At 31.8% G+C, this 20203-nt stretch overlaps 1 protein-coding gene across 8 annotated transcripts in view; it reads right to left on the bottom strand.

The window, feature by feature from the left end:
* Positions 1-20203, bottom strand: part of conu (Rho GTPase-activating protein conundrum) — a 77478-nt gene that overhangs the window by 55010 nt on the left and 2265 nt on the right. For all 8 annotated transcript variants that reach the window (XR_015548365.1, XM_087416366.1, XM_087416367.1 and 5 more), the window contains one exon: positions 9631-9879. Coding sequence is in view for 7 of the 8 variants with exons in the window: in XM_087416366.1 (XP_087272492.1) it covers positions 9631-9772 (142 nt within the window). In the remaining variant the exon portion in view is untranslated. Of the gene's footprint in view, positions 1-9630; positions 9880-20203 lie in introns of those variants that run through there.

Raw genomic sequence — 20203 nt, 5'->3', positions numbered from 1 at the left:
CGAGCAGAAATCGAGCAGAGTCTGCTGACATAACTTGACAGCAGATTGACAGCAGAAACCGAGCAAGATCTGTCATTTTCATTTAAATCGACCTGGTTTCTTATAAGAAATTTTGGGTACATACTATATATATAAATGGTTATATATAATTATATATAATTATATATTTATATATATATTGATGTGAAAACTGGAAACAATCAATACAGTTTTATTATTAATTAGCTTCACATTTCAAAATACACATGAGAAAGATATAAAATAGTCAAAAAAACATTCGGAGATTTAGAAAGCACACTCCGAAAGAACTTGGGAATTTCTGCCTAGGAGATTTGCCTATTCGATTTACATACGCCAATTCTTATAGGACTTTTGGATTATAGGACTTATGATGATTGTATATGAAAATAACAGATCTTGCTCGATTTCTGCTGCCAATTTGTCATCAGGTTATGTTAGTAGACTCTGCTCGGTTTCTGCTCGCAATTTGCTGTTAGATTATGCAGCAAACATTGTTCGGTCATCAATTTGCTGGCATAGTCAGTAGGCTTTATCATATTTTTGACAACAATTTGCTGACATTGTCTGATAATACAAACTCTGTGTGCAATTTGTTGCCTTTCTGTAATTAAAAATTGGTAGCAGACTCTGCTCAAAATTATATTTTTTCAGATTTGATTATCTGGGTTAATGAATGAGCGCTCTTGTCAATGTGGTGCTCACAGCCAGCATGCGCTCCTAATTCACATACATAGATCTTGGCTAATATTCATAAGTAACTTACTGCTAATGCAGCCCTATGATTAGTTCATAATATTATATATTAAGACTGTACTCTTAAGACAGTCTTAAATTAAAAAGAGTTTGCGAATTATTATCAAAGAGTTTGCGAGTTATTGCCGTCATGATCTAAAGCCAGTCTTACATAATAAAAATAAACTATAAGTTATACTGGCCTGTGGCCTTCTTTCGTATTGTATTGTTAAATATGAAAAATTAATATAATAAATAATGCTTTTATTCTTTATCTTTTCATAAAAAAGAAATATTAAGTCGATAGTTGAATATACATTTTCTTTTTACTTGGTAGTGCAATTATGACGTCACAATAATGATGTGGACGCGCGTATTCGACTATTTTTAATATCTTGTTAACTATTGAGCAAACTGCAAAATGATAGAAGACCTTTCTACTCAGTTTAGTCCGCTCTACTTGCTTAGGATGTATAAATTGCCCACCCTAAATAAAACAAATTTTTTACTTTAAAATATAATTTACGACTTTCCACGCGAAGCGAGTTCTACTCCACTTCTTCTCCTGCCAAGGAGTATTTGACTTTCCACACGAAGCAAGTCCCACTCCATCTCTCCCCTCAAGGGGCGTCCGACTTTTCACGCGAGTTCCACCCCACCTGCCCCTTGCTAAGAAATGCACGACTTTTCACACGAAACTTTCCTTACCTCCTCCCCTGTGTTAAGAAGCGTATGACTTTTTATTCTCTCTCTCAGGTAGATCTTGCTTCATCTGGACAGTTAAACGCTCTTAGAAGAGAGGAATTGAGATAAAACTCGTTTCGCGTGGAAAATCATGTGACCCTAGGTAGGAGGACATGAGGTAGGACTCGCTTAGCGTGGAAAATCGGATGTCCCTTAGCATCGAGGGAGGTGGGATAGAATTCGCTTCGCGTGGAAAATCGTATTCCCTTAATCGGTCTATCCCATACTTCTCTCCCTTGCCTAATTATCTGACTTTTCATGTAAATAATTACTAACTTTGACTGTTAATAACGTTTTAACAAATGACGAGCAATGATTTAAAATCTTTTGAAAGTCACTTCATCAGGATCATGACAATCAAAATATATCAAGATTAAGGTTATCGGAGCTGACTTTTCTATTCTAAATAAAACCAAAAAAAGAAAAAAGAAAAGTAAAGATGAGAAAGCAAAAGAAAAAAGAAAAGAAAAGAAAAAATTTAAAATGAAGCAAAAGATTATATGGATAAAAATATAGGATATAAGTCATCTTAAGTAATACACTACAATATCTCGAAAAATATAAAAGATACGAAAAAATGTTTAAACAAAAGTTGCTCAGTTACTAGGGGGAAAGAAAGTGATAACTTTAGTTGACCTAGAGAAAATGTCCTTAAGATCAAGTTAAGATTACCTAAAATGGAAATCCTAATTTTTTATTTCATGTTTATATTTTATTTCATGTTTATATAGCTGACATCAAGGCCTTTTCAAAACACTATAATAAAATATTTTGTCATGTTCGGCTTGATAGTCTGAACGCACCCTAACATTACATGGCACAAAATATTAATATTAAATATTAGTATCTCTGTGTATCAGCGTGCATTTTATTTTCAATTATTAATGATTTTCAGAAACAATAGAGGACTATTAAAAAGGAAAGAATTGAAAAGAAAGGAAAAGTAAGAAAGATGAGTGAAAGAAAGAATAACAATATATGGAGCAAAATATTAGTGTTCATATTAATATTTTTGTATTGTATTTTATTATTAATTATTAATCAGATTTTCACCTTATTAATGCATTTCAGTCATAACTTATATAGTTTGGAAAAATCGTTTGAAATGTTATTTATGATAGAGATTTTGTACCGAATCAAATAAGTCGAATAGAATGATGGTCGAATAGATGGAGATAGAAATGTGACAAATATGAAATTGCTATCCGTAGATGTGATGGATTCCAGAGGCCACTCATTGTAACAACTCTTACGAGGATTTGTATCACTTGTAACCAATCTATTTTCAACGAAATAACAGAAATGAAACACAACCCTGCTTACTTGCGACTCAATGCACTAACATAAAGTATGAATCGTACTTGTGTGATTTATAATGCTGATGCCGACATCCACAGAATTAAGCTTTAACGCAGAATAAACGTTTTCGTTTTGCGGTATTTTTATTCTAGAAGATGTCAGGTCAACATCATTTAAATGATCAAGGTTTCTTTTTGGGTTTCTTTCTTCAGGCATTGCTATCTGGCTTGCGGTTCAATAACAGACTTTATTAAGGTATATATTGTAAGTCATTAAAAGAAAAAAAAATTCAAATGTTCCTGAAGAACTTCGAAATGTGATAAGAGATCAAAGAAAATTCGTTAATGAGAGTTTTTTACAAATGTTTTACACAAATGTTTTAAACAGTTTTACAAATGTTGAGTTCCAATCCTTTTCTCCGGTGACGAAACAGCAGTTCCTAAAACTATTTGATTATTACGATAGGTTACCTTCTCGAGACAGCTGCCGATATTATTTCTAAGAAAGATTTGTTAATGTTCTTATGCAAGATGCGACAAGGACTTTCTGACGATTTTCTTAAAGTTATTTTCGAATATTCGAGCAGACAATCAACGAGTTTAGCAGTTTCCATTGTCCGATAATCTGTAATACAACGTTTTATTCTAATGAACATCGGTTTGGACGCAATCACAAAAAGAGATTATATCTAAAGACATATAAAGCGGTAGATTGATCTCATATGCATAATACAAACTCATTTTGATGATAAAATATATATCTTTACGACATCGATCTTATCTTTGATCGACTTGCACCACTAACAACGTTGCAAGAAACCTAGTGCACCTTAAATTACTCCTATACTGCTATATATATAAACTTATCGATCTAAAAAGTCACTCACTGCGTAAATTTCGGCGTTCTCGTGATCCGTTTGATTTAAATCATTATAAATCTCTGCGCAACCTGACAAACTCGGCGATTTATAAAGAAAAGCATTCTTTTCTTGCCTCCTTGTGCTCCACCAACTCGTCGCGACGTTTTTGGAGGAACCTATCTATCTTTGTAATCCTAAGGAATTATTTTGTTGATTCTCTTCCCTTCTATAACTCTTCGTCAACCATATTAAACCATTTCCTTCAATCTAACTGCGATGCGGTAAAGTCTTTTGTCTTTAATCCAATAACCCTTGCAAAATTACATAACATATTGGCAAAAATCAAGCTCACATCCTCTGGACCATATGATATCTCTACTATATGTTTACGCTATGCATACCTCACTGTCTTGATCCTATTTTTCACATCTTAAACTGCTCTCTATCTACAGGCATCTTTCTCTCCTATTGAAAACGCTGTCTTTGTCTTTGTTTTTTATATTTCCCTGTTTGATTTTCCAACCCATTATTGGGTCGCAGTACCATGCATATTAATTCAGCTTTAAAGCCTTTTCAGGGAGCAGAGGCTCGCTTATATTTTTCATTATGTTTTCGCTTATGTTTTGGTAGTAGTTTTCTTACTCCTTAGAATTTGTCAACACTCGAGGAGACCTACAGTTTAATGTCGAATTCGACGGCGAATGCGAAAAATCGTGTATATGGGGATCGAATCCGGATTCACAGAGTCAATCGCACTGAATGGCGAGCCACTCGGCGCCCTCGCTCCACTGTCATTCCTAAGTCTCGCAAACCCAACCTCACTCTCTTCTCTTCTTCCCTCTCTCTCCAAGCTCTCTCGAGCACATATGCTTCCTGCAACTAAATTCATCTTTTTCCAAAAGTAATGTCATTCCAACCTTCCAATCTGACTTCAGAAGGCTGCGTAGTACTACAGCTGCTTTCTTGCACACTGCGCCTCAATCTCGGTGTTAATTGTCCTTGACTTGTCCAAAGCTTTTGACAGTCAACCATGAATTGCTACTAAAGAAACTAAAATGTTACGGCCTTTCTGAGTCTGCCTTGTGTCGTTTATCAGTTCCTTTCTCTCCGATTGCTCTCAAAGAATAGCAATTTACAATCCTCTTCCAGTCTTTTCCTCTCCTCGCACCTTGTCTTCTGATTCTCAGGTTTTGTCCTTAGTCCTTCTTCAGCATATTTGCTGCACTCTTCTTCGTTGAATACAAGGCTGTACATATATACAGATGATGTTCTTCTTGTGAAGTCGATTTCTCCTTCCGCTGCAATCGCTGTTTCAACTATTTTAAACTATGACCTTGAGCTCATGGTCGCTGAATGGTCTCTATCCAACAGTCTGATATTAAATCTCGTTAAATCTCAATATCTACCTATCGGTTCCTCTGCACTACTATCTCGTGTTCAATCCTTCAATATTTCTCTTCACTCTGTTCCCCTCGATACTCTCTCTGTTGTATCCTTGGTTTATATGTTGATTCCTCTTCGTCGTTTGTGCAATATATCACTCTTAAATGTAGAGTAGTTTATTTATGTCTTCATCTTTTGTACCCACTTCATCATATTCTCATCGTTTCAAAAACTTCACTTCTCTCAATTATTCGTTCTTATTTGATTATATTGATATCGTCTATATGCCTAACTTGAATAGTCAATTCTTAAATCGCATTCAGCGCGTGCAAAATTGCTGTCTGCGGCTTGCGCATAGTAGTCGTAAATTTGACCACATCACTCTGTTATTCAAACGATTTGGCTGGCTAAATATTAGGCTAAATATTATTTCATCCTTCTGTGTTGCATGGTTTTTAATGTTCTACACTCCAATATTCCATCGTATCTTCATGATCTTTTACATTTTAATTACGAATTCCACTCTGATTCATTATCTGTGACTCGTTACAGTAATTTCTCTCTTCCCGCTCATTAGCAATCAAATTTCGTGTCTTTTTCTCTTTTACTGCATCTAAATTCTAACTGCATCTAACTTCTTATTTCCTGATGTTAGATTTCCTCTTCTCTTTCTTCCTTTCATTCTTCTGCTGCTCAGTTCATCTTATCTCATTACAATTAACATTGTCGATGCAAATCAAATTTTATAACTGGTTAGGCTATACATTAACAGTATTGCTGTCGCTTCATTTGCTTGCACTTTGCTCTTACCATTACCATTTTTGTATGTATTACTAATTCGTAAGCTTACGCAATGCAATAAAGTTATTATTATTATTATTATTATTATTATTATTATAACTGATTTCGCCAATAAATTATACACCCCGAACCACATATTCGGGTATATTTCCTGTAATTGTGTACATTAACGGTACTTATAGCTACATTCCTAAGAGTAGCAATTTTCGTACTCTCCGACAATCATTTTGTATTCATAAGGAGCAACATTTATTCAAACGTGTGCTGATAGTCGCACCTGGCTACATACTCGATATTAAAGATTTATATTTTTCAGACAATCAAGACAATGATGCTACGATCCTCCAGAATGAATTTCATAAGAAGAAGAGAGAGAATATGAGAATAGTTCCAAGGAGATCTTATATAGTAAATAAAAAATATCGGGATGCTACAGAGCTACTCGTCTTGAAATTCGATGGAAAATTCGACCAGCACTTCTCGAATCAAGACAAAGTCAACTCCCTACAGAGGAAGCTAACGATTCACGAATAATCACTAACAATAAGACGAAGTATCGTAGACTAAAAATCTATCACATCAAATCTATCTTTAAATTCTTCCAGTAGACAATACCGATTCCGCATCTTCCTAATTTAAATAATTTCTATTTTGTATTGCTGATGCGATAATCAACATCTCTTGTATTCAAATGGAAGAAAGCAAATGAAGTAAATGTTGTTCAAACATTTGTGGAAGTTGAATATTTGAACACGCGTAAAGCTCAGAGATGGGTACACTTGAATGCTCAATATATTCCCGATTTTTCAATTTTGGACTTAAATTTTCAGAGAGATCTTACTGTTGGCATTTATCAAATCCATTTGGCATCGTACATATACGACACGCTACAAAGAGAGGAGTCAGAAGAATTCTAGCCTGAAATATTGAGAGACGTACAAAGAATATCACAACTTGTTTAATAAGGGTTAGGGTGAAATCTCGATTCCGCAATACAACGAAATATCAATTATGGGTATCAACATACAATTATGATACGGGTGATGGAATGAATATTTGGGACCATCCCATTCAAGGACTATTGCACTTGCTAATCAAATGCTCGAACTCTGGATACATGTGCGAATGTTTTATCATTCATTGGATACGCATGACATAAACAATATTTGGTACTTTCATCAAGACTCCTACATATTATTCTGCGATGCAGCGATTGGCCATTGCGAAGAAATCTTAATAATATGCCGATGTTATTGACATTTGATATAAGTTCAAATGTCAATAACATATATTATCTATTCATTTGTGCACGCACGCACGCACACAGTGAGGTTGGCCTGGTAAGCCCACTCCCCACGACCCGCACGCCAAATTAGCAATGGGTATGTACTTGATATTATTAGGTCGGGCGGATGCGCGTATTCGGTGATCTTTAGAGATTAATATCTCGTTAACTATTGCGAAAATTGTAAAATGGTACAGTACTTTCCGTCTCAATTTAGTCCGCTCTACCTGCCCATGAGCTCTGTCGGATGAATTATGGAACAATCTGTATATGCGTTTTTCAAAATTGTAAAATATTCGATGCGTAATTGTATTCAATAAACTGTATGTGAAATTATAAAATAATTCTACATAAGAATAATAAAAGAAGTAAAAACTTTATGTAAAAATTAAAAACATTTATTTTTTAAAAAAATGTAATATTCGAATCAATTTTATTGATTCAAAATCAAAGTTGAATTTATTTCGGAATTAGTACTATCAACAATTTATTGAGTTCCTGTTATTTTGTCATATAGTTCCGTCAACTTTATAAATGTTTTATACAACTAAATTTAATATTGATATAACACAAGGAAATGTTCCTTCAATTCAACATGCTTTTAATTTATGATTGTATGTCCTTAAGTCTAATAATGATTAATTATTATTCTGTGAATTATATTCCATTTCATTTCACTGTCAATATACAGTGCTAAGAAACCATAGATAAATCTGTAAATGAGAATCACAATAAACGTGCCATCTGCCATCAAAAAAATGAAAAGGAGATTTTGTGAGGCGATGACGTATCATATATAAAAATTTGACATTTCGGATTTCGCATGATTTCGCATCACGATATCTGCATTCGTAAGACAAAAAATAAGCATTTATTATATAATTCGAACCCAAACTGTCGATTAAGCTTATACTCAGAAATCGATCGGTCCAACCTTTATTAAAAAACCGATAATCTCGGATGTTCGCAACTTGCTGACTCGGGACGGTCTCGCGCTGCGCGTCCATTTGGCGTGAGACAACTACCGTGTCTCTCTTGATTTTATGCAATTGTGTATATAATTATTATAACATTTTAAAAGTTAATACTTAATTTTGAAGAAGTTCTTTATATTTCTTATTGTAAAAAAATAAAGAGAAAATTAGTTCTTAAAATATTTTGGCTCGAATATTATATCTTATTTTTAATCACTCTTACAAAATAAATCAATTTTCAACATTGAGAGTTATGCACTCTCATTGTCAGTAAACTATTCTTTAAGTTTAGTGATATTCCTCCTCAGTCCTATTGCTCGTGATTGAACATAGTGACTTCTCTGCCTGTAGTGAGCTGATTATACACAGTCATATGGAACTTACAATTTAACATCGATTCTGAATGAAATTTTGTTAGAGAAGTGTTCTTAGTCTATAAAGATATTCTTGATGAGTTGCCGTTTCCTTCCAAGAGAAGATACGAGAGTATGAAAATATTTTTGGTTCTTTATCGGAAATCAAATCCAGGATCTCTCTAGCATATCAGACTAGTACGCTGTCTGCTTTGCCATCGATCGCTTTCATGCATAATACTATTTAACTATTATACGCTACTATATACAATGTTTAGAATAATAAAACGCTTAGCTCGCAAACCATATCATTATTCATATATATATATATTTGTCTTTATTTTCATGTGGCGCTTTATGGAATCAGATAATTCTTTTATCTATTTATTACTTAAAAAATGAAAACAATATTTATTTTATTAATTTCTCCTATTTAACAATGCGTAAGAAGATTAAAAGTTAATACTCATAGTTGATTCTTATTATTTAAGATTATCTTAAGTACAATCTTAAGACGTTGTAAACTAATCATGAAAGAGCTGCATTAAAATCTTAAGATATTACTTATGATTAATTAAAGACTAGGTAATAGCCTAGGTATAGTAAGACGAGTTAATAGCACGCGTCGGTCTGAACGCCACAGAAATAAGAACATTTATTCATTTATAATTTTAACCTGCTATTCTACAAAAATTACATTACAAGCAGACTTTCAAAATGCGTTTTATCCAAAATTTATAATTAGAAAATGAGAAAGAAAGCTACAAGGAAAAACCATTTTTATAGAAAATAACAATTTGTCAATCAGTAAGATGTAAAATATTAAACAAAATTGCTAAACAATTTCTAATAATGTTAAACAAATGCATTTTGTATCTAGTTAAATAACATAACGCACTTCAAATGTCTAGATTTTGTTTCAGTATATATAAATTGATGCCGAAAAAAATGCTTTTTAAACATTCCAAAGTAGCTTATAATATGTGTCTTTTGTTATTGAACATTATTTCTAACTTAAGAAATGATATTTTGAACAAAATGCATTTTCAAAGTCTTCACTTGCCAGACATAATTTTATTAAAGGAAAAAGTTGTTTGTTTTAGCATAAAGTATCATGTCTACTTCATATACGAGAATTTAAGGACACCATATGTGTAGCTTAAATTATTTTGTACATACCATCATAACTTCGGGAGCTACATTCTTCATCTAAATAATCATCCAACATTTTTGTTTCTTCTATCATTTTCTGATATTCTTCCCAGTATTCGAGTAAATGGCTATCACTTCCTACGTAGGTGGCACCACGTCCTCTATCCATGTTTTCGTTTTCTTTTGTATCCTTTGGGTATATATAATTACCAAATAAAGAGTCTTTGGATACATTTAGAAATGCTTACTCTAAATAATGTGCTCTTATTCCAATATCTAAAAAGATATTAATCATGTCATAAGTTTTACTTAAATGTATGTAATTGCTTCAATTATGTCTTTCTTATTGTTAGCTTAAACTCAAATGATTCAAAGAGATAAATATCTTTGCTCGACATAGAAAAGTGTAAGAATATCTAATATATAAGAATCTTTATTATCTCTAAAGGTAAAAATTTTCATTATGTCTATTATAAATAATATCAGAAATAGTGTGAAAAAATATGATTATAAATATGATTATATAAAATATGATTAATTATATGGTAATTATTTTAAGGAGATTAAATGGAAATTATAATTTTTATTAATCTTCAATAACATTTCGCAGATAAAAAAATGAGTTAAGATAAATTTTTCAATTCATTATCTACTGAATTTATTTCGTACCAAACAATTTAAAAATGTTATACTACTCATTTCAGGGTTTGATGAGGATCTAACCCAATAAAACTCGATGAATTTTATTGGCTTGGACCCACTAAAAAGAAAACTTAAAAAACTCAAAAATTCACCAAAAAATCCAATTAAAATTTAATAATAATAATCACTGCCACTAAGGACATTACAATAAAGGCGATTACTGATAGAACATTTAAAATAACAGAAGTTTTTGAGGGTCGATCCAGTTTTTTTGTAGAGAAATTTTCAAAAATTTTTATTTTTTCAAAATTAAAAAATTTCAAACAGGCATAGTTTTTATCCTATAAATCAGTGCTCACAAAGATCTATGGCAAGCCATAATTAACATAATTGTCTTTAAAAAATTACGATTTTTAAATTAAAATTATGTCGTAACATAATATTGGTACATAATATTGGTAGTAGGTGTACAAATAAGTTTCCGCCGTTTGACAAAAGACGGCGCCACTAGCAAGCTATGGTTAAAATTGTCTGATGTAAAACATTATATCGTAAGGTTGGACATCTGTCAACAACATAACCTTGAAATACTAGCGATTTTGTATCAGCATCATATATTTTTTTTTGTGCGAAAATGCCGAGTTTTGAGCCGAATAAGCGTCATTTGCGGGAACTTTTGATTTACTTCTTTAATTTGAAGAAATCTGCAACTGAGGCTCATCGATTGCTTGTAGGAGCATATGGTGAGGCTGCCTTAAATGAGAGAAGTTGTCGTGAATGGTTTCAAAAATTTAAGAACGGTGAATTTGACGTCGAAGACAAAGAACGTAGCGGAAGGCCGAAAATGTACGAAGACGCGGAATTGAAAGCATTATTGAATGAAGATTCGTGCCAAACGCAAAAAGTAGTGGCTAGCGATGGACAATACTTTCAATAAAACATTATGTATCGTTCATTCACAATAAATGCTTAATTTTTGATTAAAAACAGCGGAAACTTATACACCTAATAATTTTATTATCAAAATTGCGATCTTAAATTTTCTTAATAACAAAAAATTATAGGATTTAATAATCATAAATAATTTTATAAAATAAAACTATATATTGAGACATTATATTTATGTATACTTACTTTATTTATGTATACTCTAATATACCTTTCTAGATATACGATTCTTCTGACAGATATTCTAAACCTCATTGCAGTTTATTAGCTGAAATATAATACTACTGGAATGAGCGCTGGTATTAGTACCTAGTACTTACGATCCGACAAAGAGCGTTTCTAAATGATATCTTTATTCTTTTCTACCTATACTTAGCTATGATTGCGCATGTGCAATACTGTCTACTGCACATGCACAATTGAGTACAGATTAGAAAAAGATGAAGATACCACTTGGGACATTTTCTCTCTCGGATTAGTCTTAACAAAGGCAGCATAGAATCGCACTTGTTCCAGTAATATTATATTTCAATGCTCACTAGACGCAGAGGTTCGCATTCTCATAATATTTGTGCATTTCGAAAAAAAGTTGCAACCGTTCTGGGCCACTATTCTTGAAAAGTATTACATATCGAAAAACAAGTGAAATGCTATATATAACGCATACTCATAGAAGTACTTGTAGTAATGGAACCAGAATAACTTATCCAAGCAGTGAGGAAAGTGTGAGCATCTGAGAGACAGAAGATTGTATTTCTGTCCTGCTCAATGATTTTTCTTCTTTCTGCGTATGTGCCAAGTGAGTAGTCACAGAAAAAAGAACAAAGAAGTCGCATAAAGAAGAACTGAGCAGGATAGAAAGATATTTCTTTTAGATGTTGCTCACAGCTCAACGTTCGTTCCCCTTCCATTTACTATAAGTTCTATACGCATACTATAATATTTCTCTAGTTTTTCGTAGATATGTGATACTTTTCAAGAATAGGGGCCTTGACCACGACCGTACAGTCGTGGACATAGAAGTTGTTACACTTTTTTTCGATTGTTTTCGGAAAACGCAAAATTGTTCAGAGTGATTCACTATCTATTGCTCGTATCAGACTACGAATTGACGATTACAATTGATGGTTGCCTGGTTCTACTTCAACCAATTACAATGTAACGAGTCCATCGTAATTGGCTGAAATAGAACCGTGCAACCATTAATCGTAATCGTCAATCCGTATAGTTTGATACATATGGATGTGTTTAACAAGCAGTTATGACAGCTGTCAAAATGATATGGAATCGAAGTATACGAGATAAAACCAAGAAATACATACATCTTGTGTGACACGAAAAATACTTAAAATATCAATTGGATACTGCAAGATCATAGTAAAAAAGGTAAACCAAATGGACAATTCTGTTCAATAAAATTAATATTTTCAATGTGTTTAAAATTAATATAAGATGACATAATAAACTAACGTATAATATACATATAATACATGATAAAATTATATATTATATAGCTATGTGATTATACAATTACATATTAATAATACAAATATATATAAATTATACAATACCGGGTGTTCAAAATAAAGCGTTACAAATTTTTATCTCGGAAACACGGTATTATTAAGAAAAATTGTTCTGACAAAAGTTGTAGGGGTCAAAAAAATCTATTTCGATATATAACTAATCTGTGCTTCGCGGGTTTTCTCCATGTCTTGGTCCATTCTTGATGTGCCAACGTTTCGTGGGCCTTGCAGTCCACTTCATCTATTCGATATGATCAGTTTGATCTTGGGTGGAGTCGCCAAGGTCAGGTCAAGGTCATGTTGATTTTTTAAAATAGATCTACTTTTGATTCCAGAATCTAATAGCCGATGTCGAGAGCTTTCCAAAACACTATAATAAAATTACTTTTTATTGAGTACTTTTCAAGTTATGATGCTTGAAAGTTACAGTACCGCTGGCGTTAGCATTATCCAAGATATCCGACCGACGGCTAAAACTTTTGGAACGTCCTTTAGGATCATGTCTTAGATATCATTTGTCAAAGTCAAAGTCATTGAAGGTTGTACTTTTCATTTTTATGTAAAAATGAATTTTTAGTGCAAAAATGAAAATAAAAGGAATAATCTCCAACCTTGACAAATGTTATCCAGGACATGATCCTGAACAACATTCAAGAGGTTTTAGCTGTCGGTCGAACACCTTGGGTAATGCTAACGCTGACGATACTGTAACTTTCAACCATCAAAAAGTACTTCAGTAATAAAAAAATATTTTCTTATAGCGTTTTGGAAAGTTTTGACATCAGTTATTGGATTCTGGAAACAGAAATAGGGTGTTCCATTTAAAAAAAATCGATATAACCTTGGCAACGCCACTCAAGATCAAATCGATCAGTAAATACACCTTTTTGAATCCTACAACTTTTGTCTGAACAATTTCTCAATAATACCGTGTTTCCAAAAAATTTGTATCGCTTTATTTTGAACACCCGATATACAGGGTGTTTGGAATTTAAATGCCAAAACTTCAGGAGTGTGTAGGGAATCGGTAAACTAAGAAAAAGTCTTAGAGAAAAAATAGAGATATTTATATTCGTTTTTGTTTCGTTTTAGAAAAAATTGCAAAAAAAACAAAACATTCATGCTTTGTTCTCGCGCCTCTGAAGTATTAGGTGTTGGAATTAATTCGTAGCGTTTTTAATGAAAGAATGTTATTTATTTCACATGAGCATTAAAAAATACATTAATGAAAGTACTTCCCATCACTTGTAAAACGCTACGAATTAATTCCAACACCTAATATTATCATCGCTGAAATCGTGCACGAAAACAATAATAATTCCGTTTTCAGATAAAAATTTTGTTATTTGTTTACATTTTTCTCTTTCTCCTGTAAATTCATCAATTCGTCACAAGTCATCAAGTGAATTACTCCCGTCACAATATGCCACATACATATTCTAACGTTGATATATGCTGATATAATTTTCGTGTATGGCTTCTGCGATAAGAGGTTAAACATTTTTAACAATATCTACATTAAGTGAATAAATACACAATTATTGTAGGACAAAAGATTACCGTATGTAATAACCGCCTTTATATATTATTTGCAAGAGAATTCTGAAAATGAAAATACTATTCAAAACAATCCTGCTAAATTATCGGTTCCATACAAAATTATTATATATTACATAATTATATGATTGTATAATATATATTGTATAATTTATATATATTTGTGTTATTAATATGTAATAATCACACACACACCCACACGCACACACGCACACGCACACACACATATAGTAAGTCAAGTAAGATCGTGATCGGCTTATACTATAACTATATATTGGGTCATCTAAAAAGTATCCGCGGTTTTTTGTCACTAGATGTGTGTTGATGATCATATATCTAGTGACAAAGTACCGCGGATACTTTTAGATGACCCAATATATAGTAATTATAACTATATATATATAGTTATAATTACTATATATTGGGTCATCTAAAAAGGTGCGGTACTTTGTCACTAGATATATGACCATCAACACACATCTAGTGACAAAAAACCGCGGATACTTTTTAGATGACCCAATATATAGTTATAGTTATTAATTAATTATATATATATAGTTATAATTATATATATAGGTATAATTATATATATAGGTATAATTATATATTATGCAGTTTATATATATTAGGTGTTGGAATTAATTCGTAGCGTTTTACAAGTGATGGGAAGTACTTTCATTAATGTATTTTTTAATGCTCATGTGAAATAAATAACATTCTTTCATTAAAAACGCTACGAATTAATTCCAACACCTAATATATATATATATATATATATATATATAAACTGCATAATATATAATTTTATCATGCGTTATATATTATGTTAGTTTATTATGTGATCTTATTAATTTTAACGCATTGAAAATGTTAATGAATTTATTAAACAAAGTTGTCCATTTGGCATAGAATACTCTTAGAATACTCGTATATACTAATGGAGTATACATCGCCTATGTTTTACATAGTGAACTTGCGAATCAGCAAGTAAGACAAAGAAGAAGTATTTAGTAATGATTTCTCTCTCTCTCTCTCTCTCTCTCTCTCTCTCTCTCCCTCCCTCTCTCCCTCAATTTGTAATTGACTCTTAAGGCTCCACTCCTGTTCGATGACAACTGATGACAATAGCGAAATACAATCCCTGTGATCCGTGCCAATGTTATGAAGTCTTACGAAATAAACTTTTGTTTAACTCCCATGTGTAAAGCGATAGACGATAATAAATTATATCGGGACGTATACATAGTAAATTTTAAAATATAGCGTTTTCGTGGCTATGTTCAGATTCCTATCCGAGATACCTAGGTCACTTCATCTTTGTTATTTACCAAACGTTAAACAAGGATGACATGCAAATTTTGCAACATAATGGCTATACCAATCAAGACTTGAACATTGTTTTGCCAGACTCTCCCTTGAGGATCTCTAACAAAACTTTTCTATTTGTTACGAATACTCCTAACAGTGACAGAGAAATCACTACAACCAAATATTCCCCTCTTTGTCTTACTTGCTTGCATCACTATCCAGTATCGCTCGTTTTATTAGCATATGCTCTAAAGCTTATCTTTTTATATTTACTATGATTTTGCAGTATCCAATTAATATTTTAAGTATTTTTTTGGGTCACACAAAATATATTTTTTGTACTTCTTCTTCTTTTTAAATTCCTGTATATGGATTTTTGACCCTATTATTGGTTCACAGTAGTTAGTTTATCGATCCTCTACGCGCTTAAGGTTTTGACATTTAAATTTCAGACATCCTGTATATTATAGTCATATAACTATGTAATAACAATTTTGTATGGAAAATTTAACGAAACTGTTCTAAAGTTTTTTCATTTTCAGGATTTTCCTGCAAATAATATGTAAATACCATGCGTTGCTTTGATCTTGCGATCCAGCATTAAATCTTTTTGAGAGCAAAAATTCTACTCAATTTCATATATACTTGAGTTTATTCAACATTTATCCTAGAATCTTCTAAATGAATCTTAAGAGACTCCAGAGTTCACTCCGATCATCATACTTCGATTCTATGTATTCTTGTATACTTCGATTCTATATCATTTTGACAGCTATCGCTTGTTATACGCATCCATAAATAAAGTAGATCGCACTCTGAAAAATTTTGCATATTTCGAAAAAAAAATGTAACAGCCTCTGTATCCACGACTGCACACTAATCTAATCTGAATGTAAAATAATATATAATATCAATATTATTCAATCAATCAATCAATAGGATGTAAAATATTAAACAAAATTGCTTAACAATTGCTAAAAAGGTTAAACAAGTTCATTTTGTTTGTTTTTTATTAAAAAACATAATGCACTTCGAAATATCTGTTTTTTCAACATATAAATTAACATATAATTAACATATAAATTAACGATGAAAAAATACTACACGGAATGAAGAATGCGGGATTAAAAATTATAATAGTTTTGTAATACCATGTATATATTATTGGTTTAGAACGATGTTTAAATATTACGATTACATTGAAAATCGATCGGAGTCGAAACGTTTGTTTTTGTCAATTGTAATTATTTTATGAATTTTTAATTTAAATTAAAATTCTTTGCTACATTACTGGCTCTTTGCCCTTCTTTTATACCACATTGATGAAAAAATGCTTTCTGAACATCTCAGAGTAACGTGTAATACAGAATCCGGCCGAATAATATATAAAGCGGGTACGACATGATTCCTTATAAAAAAATAAAAAAATACATAGAATAAAATTTTTCGATTTTCTGTTTAGTTTTCGAGAGAATCGAGTTGAAAATCCACTGAGTACATATGCTGTTGCGGCTAAGTTACGATTCGTCGATCGACATATAACGCGTATAGTGTTTATAAACAATAATAGTGTTTATAACAAATTCCATGTTTACATGGAATCTAAAAGCTAAGGTTAAGAAAAAACACAAAGACAATTTTTAGTGTACAAAATTTTATTATCAATTACAATATTGCAATTTACTGTTGTCCACGTTGTCGAATACATAACTGTGTCCACTTAATTATCGATTCCTGAACCCTTAGCAATATTTTGTTTTTTAATTGTTCGAACGCGTGATTAATTGTTTGTACAACATAACAGTGACCTAGTTTCCACCGAGGGTTTAACCGGATCAGAATGTAAGAACCAACCAACTACAGTCGAACATTCCCCTGTTGTTCGACTGTAACAGGGGAATACTCGACTGCAGTTGATTGGTTTTTACATTCTGATCCGATTTAAACCCTCGGTAGAAACTGGGCCACTGTTATGTTGTTCAAATAACCAATGTGAAAATGCTATTCGTTGTACGTAGTCACGTTCTGATAATGCATGCACTCGTGTTAAATGGTACGGATGCATTCTATTATCACGCAATATGCGACGCATGATCCTATCAAACATTATATTGATAAGACAGTGATGCCGCACTAATTCGAGAATTACTATTAATATCTAATATTTGAATGAAAACTGACATGAATATTCGACATCACATAGATCGTTGAGCGTTGTTTATAAACACTATAAGTCGGTTCTACATTAGTTGCAAGCTGATCGTAAATTTGTTGCGACAGCCAATATGAAGCGTTGATTTCAAAATGCAAGTTTCAGATTGGTTATCGCAACAAACTTCCGATCAGCTTGCAACTAATGTAGAATCGGCTATACGCGTTAAGCTTCCATTTTCAAATCAACACTTCATATTGGCTGTCATAATAAACTTGCAATCGACTTGCAATTAATGTAGAACTGACTTTAGACGTTGCTCAATGAACCGTAATTTAGTTGCAACAGCATACATATGCAATGGATTTTCAAACTCGATTTTCTCGAAAACTAAGCAGAAAATCGAAAAATTTTATTCCATGTATTTTTTTTATTTTTTCATAAGGAATCACGTCGTGCCCATTTTTACATATTATTCGGCTGGACTCTGTATAAGTTATCCAACACATTATGCCATCTCTAACTAAAAAAATGAAATTTTGGACAAAACGCATCTTGAAAGTCTGCTTCTCATATACCTTACGTCGATTTATATACGACAGCTTTAGAGTATGAGCAAGAATTGTTATAACACTTACTTAGACTGACGTAAGTAACGCACAAGCTTTCACGTATGATGTACAACTTATTATCGTGTCTTCAAGAGACGGCAATAAATCGTATGTCATACGCCAAAGCTTACTTACTTAAATAAGCTGCTTACTTCTACAACTTAAGTCTCTAAGTAAGTGTTACGACAATTCTTGTGCTCAGACCTTTAAAGTGCTCTGAGTGCGCATCAATTTTGCCAATACAAAAGCTTTAAGTGGCTGCCAACATTTAGGAAAAAAAACCAAAATAACTTTATTCAGAATATAACTTGTTATGTTCATGGCACGCAAAAAACTCAGCAATAAATAATTAAAAAAATAAGCAATAAATAGTAAGAAAATCAACATGTTGAATCAGCTACTGCTTATATTATGGCTTTATGGTCTTTACTGTAATTAGCCAATTCGCTTATGTTCAATTGCTTTTTTTATGACCATAATAAGATTTCTACAATAAGCCATTATCTAAGCTTTAAGTTAACTTTTAATTAATAAATAGTAATAAATAGTAATAAGGTTCTGTATGTATAAAACAATGTAGTACAAAAGAAAGACAAAGAGCCAGTAATGTACAAAAGAACTTTAATTTAAATTAGCATTAAAAATTCATATAAACAATTACAATTAACAAACGTTTCGACTCCAATCGAGTCATTTTCAATGTAGTCTTAATATATCAACATCGTTCTAAACTAAAAAATATGTACATATGGTATTACAATATTACTTATAATTTTTAATATCGTATTTTTCATTCTGTGTAGTACGCTGCGAGTCATTTTTATCAAGAATTAAAGTAGTCGTAAGAAAATTCTTGTCAGTGATATCAGTAAATATGTTAAAAGTCCATTAATAAAAAGAGAGAAAAAAACGCAGATAGATGGTAGTCCATTTCGCAGTACAATATATTAGTTTTTTTATTATATAAATTATTTTAAGCAAATTTTCAAAAGTAACGAACATCTAACTTTCACGATGTCAGATAACAAAATGAAATTAAGTGAATTTAAGTTTTAAGCCATAAAAAGTTAATCAATCATAGACATATAAACAGCTACATATAAACAGCTTGATTTATGCCAAAGTTATAATATAGAAAAGTTATAATTTCGCCTATACTAGTGAATATAGTCTTACAAGACTTAGAACAAGAAATTTTCACTACTAATAATATCATCTCTCTGTTTTATTTGCAATATGTCGATGACATTGTGTTAGCTGTACATGAGGAAAAGGTTGAGGAGGTTCTGGATTTATTTAATTCATACCACGACAGACTTAGATTTACGGTTGATTTTGGCGATGAAAACGGTATCAATTTTTTGGACGTTAAAATAATGATTCAAGAAGGAAGCATCATCTTTGATATGTATAAAAAACCGACTAATTCGGGGAGATATTTAAATTATTTTTCGAATCATCCATTAGCACATAAAAAGGGAGTAATCATTGGGCAGCTTGACAGAATTTTAATGTTGTCCCATCCCAAATTTCATGAAAAGAACATTTCGGATTTAATTCACACTCTTCTCAATAATGGCTATCCTCTCAAATTCTTATTCTCGACGATTAACAATAGAATAAAAACTTTGGAAAATAGAACTAATCCAGAAAAAAATCGTGAAGTAAATAATAATGATTATGATGCCAACAAGAAAAATATTTTTTACGATACCATACTTAAGTAAGGTTTCTGAAAAATTCAAAAAACTGGCATATAGGTTTAATATAGCTTATAAACCGATGAATAAATTAAATACAATTATTAAAACAGGAAAAGATCCCTTGCTTAAGGATGACCATTGTGGGGTAGTTTA

This window comes from Acromyrmex echinatior, unplaced genomic scaffold (assembly GCF_024713525.1).
Source record: "Acromyrmex echinatior isolate Ae372 unplaced genomic scaffold, ASM2471352v2 Scaffold21, whole genome shotgun sequence".
Classification (NCBI taxonomy): Eukaryota; Metazoa; Arthropoda; class Insecta; order Hymenoptera; family Formicidae; genus Acromyrmex; species Acromyrmex echinatior.
The sequence above is the reverse complement of the archived record's forward strand: the minus strand, read 5'-3'. Positions and strand labels throughout refer to the sequence as shown.